At 45.9% G+C, this 9,219-nt stretch overlaps 1 protein-coding gene across 2 annotated transcripts; it reads right to left on the bottom strand.

The window, feature by feature from the left end:
• Positions 1-1,331: 1,331 nt before the first annotated feature.
• Pdp2 (pyruvate dehyrogenase phosphatase catalytic subunit 2) lies at positions 1,332-6,846 on the bottom strand. 2 transcript variants are annotated; one of them, XM_032887897.1, is made up of 2 exons: positions 6,692-6,846; positions 1,332-4,774 (listed from the first exon to the last, which is right to left on the bottom strand). In XM_032887897.1, exon 2 carries the CDS (start codon positions 4,730-4,732, stop codon positions 3,140-3,142), a length of 1,593 nt encoding a protein of 530 aa, XP_032743788.1. In that variant the 5' UTR covers positions 4,733-4,774; positions 6,692-6,846; the 3' UTR covers positions 1,332-3,139. The 2 variants fall into 2 exon arrangements, with proteins under 2 accessions (XP_032743788.1, XP_032743789.1); XM_032887898.1 differs by having other exon boundaries at positions 1,332-4,733.
• Between the last annotated feature and the right edge of the window lie 2,373 nt (positions 6,847-9,219).

The following is a 9,219-nucleotide window of genomic DNA, read 5'->3' as shown; positions in this document are numbered from 1 at the left end:
TTTAAGCACCAAGACATACTTCTTTCAAAACTTACATCTGCAATACTAAATGGTCAATCTCATTATTTAAATTTTAAAAGTCTAAAAATTGAAATCTCTGTATGAAAGGAATGATAAGAGCTTCGGAAGAACGGACGAGGACCATGAGTCTCCTTCCTCATTTCAGTGTCCCAAAGCAAAAGCTCGTTTGCCTCAAGAGAGTCACTGCCAAGACCCATAGCCAGGGGGACAGACAGCCACTGGTGAGTAACCAGAAGACAATACTCACTGGAACAGGCAGAAAAGCCGGGTACAGAGGCAGAGAAAAAGGTAGGCTATAAATTAGCCTTTCTCTCTCTCAATATTTCAGTTGAAAAGCAGGGACAGCTATTAGACAGTGAGAAAACACAGACTCGCTTGGAGATACAGATGGGAGATCTGTGTTCAATCAACTCCAGGATAAGTTACTCCAGGATAAGGCTCCAAGGATGATCCTGGGTTTAGCTGGCACAGAAAGCAAAGGGCAAAGAGAAAAATAAATGTCAAATAGTGCCTTCCATTCAAATAACAAACCCATAAACCTAGTAGTGACTCATGTTTGGGGTTATGTTTTATTTTCTGAGGCAAGGTCTCACTGTGTGGCCTAGGATGGCCTTAGTGCCTAGCTGGGACACACTATTTTTTGTAGAAGGGTCTCACGTATCTCTCTCGAACTTTCTGATCTTCTTCCCTCCTCCACTCAAGTGCTAGAATTAAGGCATTCACCACCACACCCAGGCTTCTCGCTTTTTATTTTGAGGCAGCAGAGTCAGGGTTGTTATTTTAGGTAGACGTTAGCACGAGGATTAAGAGAAAGAGGCACTCAGAAGGTAAGCCACACCTGAGAGCATAAGTGTGGGCCTCTCAGAAAAGAGCCACAGAAAGTAAACACACCCAAGTGTGGGTACAGGCTCAAGGTGAGCTGCCTACATTTTACTTTTGAGTAAAAAAATAAATAAATAAAAAAAATCTAAGAGATCAGATTCAGAACAAAAGGACCCAAAAGAGTTCTTTTTCTTCTTTCTTTCTTTTTTTTTTTTTTAACATAAAACCATTATCACTAAACAGGTACACTGGGAAATGTACAAAAACCGATTCTGGTTTTGTTTTTTGTTTTTGTTTTTGTTTTCTGGTGGGGACTGGAGGTCAAGGCAGGGTTTTTCTGTATTGTCCTGGCTGTCCTGGAACTCTGTAGACCAGGCTGACCTCAAACTCAAGAGATTCACCTGCCTCAGCCTCCTGAGTGCTGCTGGCATTAAAGGCATGCACCATCACTGCCTGGCTCTGATTTTTTTTTTTTTTCATTTTATTTATTTTGTGTGTGTGAGTTCATGTGCCTCGGTGCACATGTGGAGGTCAGTGACATCTTTCAACTCCTTTCATCACGCAAGTCCCACGGATGGAACTCGGGATTTTGAGACTGGCAGCCTTTACCCACTGAGCTAACCAGTTTTGCTAACCCAGTCTGAACTTGGCAGAACGTCTAACCTGCAAAGCCAAGGGGGCCACACCTAGTGTGTGGATGGCACAGCGGATAAGCAACAGAAAGGATCAACTAAGGAGCTTTGCCTACGGCACTGACAAGGGACAGGAAATTAAAATGGCCAAAAATAAAGTGTGTTTCCATTTAGGCACACATTTCCTAGAGTTCAATGCCACAGCCAACCAAGAGAAGAGGAAACGTATCACTTGAAACCGATTCGTATGGATTAGTTTTTAAGCAGACACCAACGACCCATGAGGACTATAGCCAGATGCATTTTAACTTTTTCACCCAACTATCACACTAAATATGGTCTAGTCTTCGGGGTGTAGCCATGGCAACTCAACAGGCAGGGGCAGGTGGCCCATCTGATAAGTCTCCCTCCTCCCTTCCAAGATGCAGAGAGAAAGCCTTGGCTCCTGGCTCTTCATAAGACCTTACTTTCACTTCTCTAGATCCAGGCTGAACTCTCAAGTCCACAAACCACTGAAAAAGTCCGTCCTGCCTAAATGTCCTCAATTACCACCCGACCACGTCATCTTTCTTCCAACCTTTGGATGATAGAAAGAACAGGTAAGGCTTTCCAGTAACATCAGGCTGAGGCCAGGCAGAATAGCAGAGGTAGGATTGTGTCACAGGGAATCAGAGTGTTTGAAGGCTATAATCAAAAGGAACCTAAAATTATGAATAACCCGTGGCTAAGCCTAGGGGGAACCATTTACTAAGCAAAAATGCCAGGAGTTAGGGATTAGACAGAAATCGCCTCCCCAGGCGGCTCCAAGGTTCAGAGGTGAGGCTCAACGGAGGGGAACAATAGCTACACAATTAAATTCAGCTGATCCAGAGGCCTAGTTCCTCTCATCCTCAGCTGAGGTCCCAAACATGCTTCTGGCAGTCCTGCTTACAAGCTTGAGATTCAGTTTTAAAATAAATTTAACCAGCATTAAAACACAAACAGCACAGAATATCCAGAATATTATCACAGTCGTTTCATATAAACACACACACACATACACACACACACACACACACACACACACACACACACACACACACACACACACACACACACACAGAGGGAAGTTAGAATACAACACAGAAAAGTGCCCTGAAGATTGCTTTGTAAACCTAGGGCTTCCTAGTTAAAAAAAAAACAAACAAAAACTAGAGCCAAGAAGTTGCTCATAACGAGAGTTCAGAAGGATCACCTCTATAAAATTTGCAACTGGGTCTCAGAAGATCCTGAAGTTCTTTATTCTTAGACTCATGATTAAATTTATCCTTTAAAAGCACAGGATGACACAATTTAACAGTCTTTATAAAGGACATGGGCTACGTGAGCCTAAGCCAATTTTAGTCTTTATTTTGTCTGCTGCATAGAAGAGCTGACCAACACACAGGACAAAATTCGCTCCTAATGTCTTTTTTTGTTTTTTGTTTGTTTTTTTGTTTTTGTTTTTGTTTTTTTGTTTTTTTGTTTTTTTTGCACTAAGGATGGTTTTCCCTACCTTTCATTAATTACTCAGCAACCTATGTCTGCCTGTTCTTTACTAAGGTTTGGATTGCTCACTAAGGAATGAGTGGAAATGTTCTAAAATAAAGGGCATTCGTGTTAGCCTTGGCAACAGGGTGAGACTCTTAACCCTCCTTAAAATAGGTATCAATTGAATCTGAGTTAAAAAACACCACCATGACAGTGATGTCATCCCGGTACATCCTGGCCACATCCTCTGGCAGCGTCAACATGGCAGCCAGACGCTCTGGCTCCATTTCCCCGTACTCGTTGCTCCCGATGGCATGTCTGATCAGATGTGTGGCTGCATTCTGGTCAGCTGCATGGAGTCCGCTGGCTTTCCTCTGCAGCAGCAGACTCTGCATGTGGCCCAGGTTGGCTGGTCTTTGATCCAGGGCTGGCTTCTGGTGACCGACCTTGGACAGGTGCCCCACCACCAGCCTTACCACATCCTCATTGTCCAGCATGTCCCAGAGGCCATCTGAGGCCAGCACGAGGAACTTATCTTGGGGCCTCAGCCTGTGGTATGTGACCTCAGGCTTAGCAGTCAGGTAGGGTGGAGTGTGGTAGTGGGGCGGGGTAAACTGGTAGATGTTGAGGGCCTCGGTATCAAATCCCCTCTCTAGGACGTTCCGCTGCAACTCTTTACTCCATTTTAGCTGGACGTCCCCGAAGGCCCTGCAGGGTAGGAGGACACCCAGCAGCCTGTCATCTATGATGAGTGTCCTGTCCTCAGACTCGGGGTGTTCTCTCTTAAGCCGGGACAGCTCTGCCTCATTCCAGGCATTGTGGTCACAGGTAAGAGGTAAACATGACCACGCACCATTGTCTCCCTGGACACCCAGGATAGCCCGGCAGTCGCCAGCATTTGCTATGTGCAGGTGAACTCCGTCGACGTGGGCCATGCAGGCTGTTGCCCCAGAAAAAGCAACCTGGAGGGATAAGTTCTTCGTTACCTCATCTTCCAGAGGAGCCTGAATTTCTAGCGAGATGTCGGAGTCCAGTCTCTGGAAGGAGTACATCAATGCCTCTTCAGTGCTTAGTCCCGTTTCCATATGTAGGTCAAGGAGTTCCTGCCAATAGACTCGGAGGTGGTCCAGATGAACCGATGTGATATCCTTATAAATACTGTCTCCGGGGTGCTTGAGCCACTGCAGGATGGGCAGCAAAGGCTTCATGTTCTCCATGGCTTCCTCCATCTGCTCCAAGGTCTTGTGGGACATGAGGGACACCGCCATGTAGTAGAAAAGCCTCTCGCTCACCGCCTGTGCACACGCATGGCCACCATGCCCATCAAAAATACCAAACATCGTCCCCCTCGTCTGCACGCAGGAAGCCACACCTTGTCGGTCTTCCACTGGGGAATTGGCCGCCAACTGGTTGCTCTCAAACCTTAACACTGAATTTGGAACTCCACTGTTGAAATCCAGAACCTTGTGGGATGACTCGCCAGCTCGGAGCAGGTCACTGACCTGCTCGGGGCTGAGCTGCAAGTGGAAATCCTCTTCCTCGGTTGATGTGTGTCTGTAAGCTTTCCGCAGAGCAAAGCCACCATGTGGAGAACTGTCCTTCATGGCCAACGATGCGGGAGAAAAGAGCCTCCATTTCCCTTGATTCCTACTCGTGGCTGCCCTGGAGTACAAGCGTCTACCCACTCGTAACACAGCAATACAATTCCTTGCAAAATCGAAGATCCGGTAGGACGCAGTACTTGACATTCTGAAACAATATTGGCAAGTGGAGGTGGAGTGTTTTTCAGCCTGAAAGTTAAAGAGTTTATAAAAGCTTCAAAGTTCAAATTACTAAAAACACACTGACTGCTACAACATTCCTTTTGCTAATATGCTCTCTGAATTTATAGAGCCAATAAGGGGTCCCAGCCTTCCTCCCAGCCAATTTGTGTCTTCTTTTCCTCTCTTTCCTAAAGCCAGAGCCTATGACTAGCTCTTTTGTTCAGTCTCCCTTGCAATATTTAAGTTTTCCCTTTGGTATCTGCTCCCCCACATAATCTATCTACTCCATGAATTCCAGACATACAGCTGTTTACTAGTGGCTGTCCTGAGTCCATCCCTGTACCTGGTACACATTACTATATATTATATAAATATAGTACATAAATATTACCTCAACATGGTATTTTTTTGGAGCCCCACTGACGCTAGCTACTTAGCAGACGTACCGCTTCACTGTCTCATGGGCACTATATGACTGGCTAAAACATTATTGTCCTTTTGTGCATCACTAAGGACTGAACACTCGGTCTCTTCTATCTGATCTACCACTGAGCTACATTCCCAGCCCTCTTTTTCACACTCAGCCTTGAACTTTAGATCCTCCTGCCTCAGATTCCAGGGTAGCTAGAATTATAGTCACCAGATGCTGGTCTCAGAGTCCCTGTGTGATTTTTATTAGTCATTGTTTTATTTTTTGAGACAGGGTCTTATTCTATCACCCTAGCTGACAAGGAATTCACTATGTAGATCAACCTGTCCTCAAACTTAGAGATCTCCCTGCTCCGACTCCCTCAGTCCTGGTGCGTGCCACCATGCCAAGTTTTTACAACGTTTTGTAAAGATTTAATGAAATATGACACTTCCAGGCTGGTCATGGTGCTAACATGCCTTTAATTCCAGAATTTGGGAGGCAAAGATGAAGAGACAAATTGATCTCTAAGTTCAAAGCCAGCATGATCTACATAGCAGACTTATTTTGTGCGTTATTCTGGGCCAGCCAACGTAACAAAGTGAGGCCATGGGAATGGGGAAGGGGGCTAGGAACTGGGATTGTGGGTGTATGCTTTAATCCCAGCATTTGGAAGGGAAAGGGGCAGAATTGGAGGCCAGGTACACAGAGAAACCCTGTCTTCAAAGGAAAAAAAAAAAAAAAACAACAAAAGGAAGGAGTCACTATTTTTGTCCTTGGGGTATATTTTGTACAGATTATATCTTTGGGCCAACTACTTTGAATGTGACTCTGTATTAAAGACAAAGTTTTCAGTGATAGTACTATTTATGGATTTTGGCATAAAAAACATTCACGATTACTGGGAATTTGGAGTTTGTTTCCACTAACTAACCTGGTACCAAATTACATGGCATTTGCAGCCACCTTTCCCTTACTTAGTTCCAAAATCAGTAGGTCAAAGGGTATAAACGCACTGTCAAACTGATTTCCCAGAGCCATCCCGCTGAACTTGGGACAGATGAGGTCGGTCAGGGGCAGATGGCCTCAGACGCCTCTTGACCCTGCAGAAAGGACAGGCAGCCGTGCGCAATGAAACCCATTCGCCTCCAATGGGACAGAATTTAGGACCCCTTAAGAAACCAAGTCTCTTGATTTCTTAGCTGGATCGCAAGGCTCTAAGAACTCCCAGCTCCCGTTTAGTGGCTGAACCTTGGCTTTCCAAGGTATAAGACAGGAATCCAGTTGGGAAGTCCAGCTCACCCGTGCTCCAGTACTAGGAAGCTGGTGCAGGGAGCCGGCTAAGCAGCCGACTCCTCCACCAGTGCGCGGGCCCACGTGGCGCGTGCGCGCGAGTGGGGTGACCATGACCGGGGACCAGCTCGTCCCGCCCTCTCACCTCATCCCCTCTCCTTCTCCGCCCCATCACCTGAGGCACTCGTAAACCAGGCTAAGGAAGACGGTCAGTCCGCACCCCCAGTCGTCCCCTTCCTTACCTCGTATCCTCGTCCTCTCCTCACCAGCTCGCGCCGCTGACACTGGGCGAATCCTCTCAGCTCAGGTCCTGAGCACAGTTCCGCGGTTGCTGCGACTGGATCTTACTTCCCTGGAGAGGCCCCTAGTTGAGGAACCAGCACCAAAAGAAAACTCCCTCCCGCCATTCCTGATTGGCTTATCTGCGGAGGCGGGCCTTTGACGGACATTGATATTACCCAATGGATGAAGAAGGCGAAAGGACGGCAGAGGGGCGGGGCCGGGAGGGGCCGCCAGGCACTCTACCCCCTGGGGTTAGCATAGCTTTTGTGCTGCTGCTGAGCCACTAGGTCGTCACGTGAGACTCTTCTCCAAGCTTGCCTTATCACCACACCCTACAAGCCCAGAGCCAAGAGACCTCTCCAGTTTCTTACAGTCCGTTCTCACATAGATTCCTCCCAGGTTTTGTTCTATTCCCTCCAGGCCCCTTTCCAAAGTGCCACACCCTAATTATCAATCTTTTGGACACCTACCTTGAAGGCCTTATGGATGACTCCGGGTTCTACTTGCCCTGACCTTACTTTCCAGCCAAAGCTACTCCTAAACTAGCAATGGCTCCGCCGGCCCTAAGAGACCCAAGTTCAAACACTAAGGCCAATTTGATGCCTCCCTTAACTCTCACACCTTAATCCTATCATTCCTGATCCCTAAATATCTTCCCACCCATCCATTTGCCAATGTCAAACTCCAAGCCTCTCCAGCTCCCTATCACCAAATTACACTTAGTCCCAACCAATTATTCTTCCTTTACAGACAGCTAGAATGAGCCTTCTAATACTCAAATTTCTGATCTGAAGGGTTCATTAGCTCCTTACTAACCACCACTTTAAATTCACAATTACATTGGCCTCTTAGTGACAAGTGATGTTAGCTGGCACCTGAAGTCAAAGAGAGATAAGAGATAGAAGAAAAGCCTGAGAATGCTGTCTCCGGAAAGAAAGGCATGCTGGCCTACCTGAAGCCACATCTGAGGTAAAAGTGTCCCTGCTGTACTTCTGCGAATGCTGTGTCCCCTCACTCAGCCTCAGGCCTCTCAAGAAGGTGGTTGCTTGGGACTGTTTTGTTTGGTTTATGATTTTGAAGTAGGATCTCACTATGTAACCCTAGCTGGTCTAGAACTAGCTATGTACGGCAGTCTGGTCTCCAACTTACAAAGATCCACCCACTTCTGCCTCCCAAATTCTGGGATTAAAAATATGTGCTAGGTTGGGGATTTAGCTCAGTGGTAGAGCTTGCAAGGCCCTGGGTTCGGTCCCCAGCTCCGAAAAAAAAGAAAAAAAAATATGTGTGAAAGCCTTGTTTATCTTTTGGACTTCATTTTGGTTTTGTGATAATGAGTATTGAACCTAGAGCCTCCCACGTACTATCAAACACTATTACAGATAGGTCTTCATTTTTTTACCCTGTCCCCATCCCCACACCACACTACTCCTTCTTCTTTTTACACCTTGAGGCAAGTTACCAAAGTCAACCTTGAACCTATGACCCTCCAGCCTCGGCCTCAGGATCAGCCCTGGGATGGTTATATAGGCCTGCACCAAGAGGTGGCCCTAACTGGAAATTCTAAATCAGAATATGTATTAAGTTTCTTCTGGACCCTGGGGTCTCTTTCAGGCACATACTAAAAACCAGTTAAAACAGGCAGGAGAGAATAAAGAGGCAGGCTTTTCGTTTATTTTACAAATGCTTCATCTGGGAATATAGAAGGCTGTTCTTTAGAACAGAGGTGGGAAGTTGCTGCCGCAGTTTGAAATTAATATCATCAACATTTCTCCCTGCCTTTTCCTCCCTCCAAACTCATATGCCCCTCTTCTTCAAATGCATGGCCTCTTTTTTTCCCCACTAAGTGTTACTGCATGCATATGTGTATTTATATACATACGGTTCCTGAATATAATCTACTCAGTCTGTATAATGTTACTTGTATGTATGTTTTCAGGGCTGACCATTTGACACTAGACAGCAAGTTAGTGTGCTCTTCACTGGGAAAAGCCACCTTTGTCACTCCCAGCTTCCTTAGTTGACTGAGGCAACAAGTTTTAGTTGTTCAGCCCACAGTATGATTGACCTTGAGCTGACTCTTAGAGATACACAGATGCACCCCAGAACTTTCTAGAGAAAAATTATGTCATTCTGCTAAGTCTGAAACCATAGAGTTTTCATTTTTTTTATAAAATATTTATTTGAAGGCCAGGCATGATAGTACACACCTTTAATAACAGCATTCAGGAGGCAGAGGCAGGCAGATCTCTGAGTTTGAAACCAGCCTGGTCTACAAAGAAAGTCCAGGACAGCCAGGACTCTTTTACACAGAACAACTCTGTCTTGAAAAAAAAATTATTTGACGTAGGGGAGGGTGGTATATAATATATAGTGCAAAGCAAGGCCAGAAAAGGGCATGGGACCCCTAGGAATTCGAACCTGTGTGAGGGATGCTGAGCTTGCTTGTTGTGTGAGGGGTGGGGTTCAAACCCTAGTCCTTGTGATTTTA

The sequence above is a fragment of the Rattus rattus genome, chromosome 17, assembly GCF_011064425.1.
Source record: "Rattus rattus isolate New Zealand chromosome 17, Rrattus_CSIRO_v1, whole genome shotgun sequence".
NCBI lineage: Eukaryota > Metazoa > Chordata > Mammalia > Rodentia > Muridae > Rattus > Rattus rattus.
The sequence above is the reverse complement of the archived record's forward strand: the minus strand, read 5'-3'. Positions and strand labels throughout refer to the sequence as shown.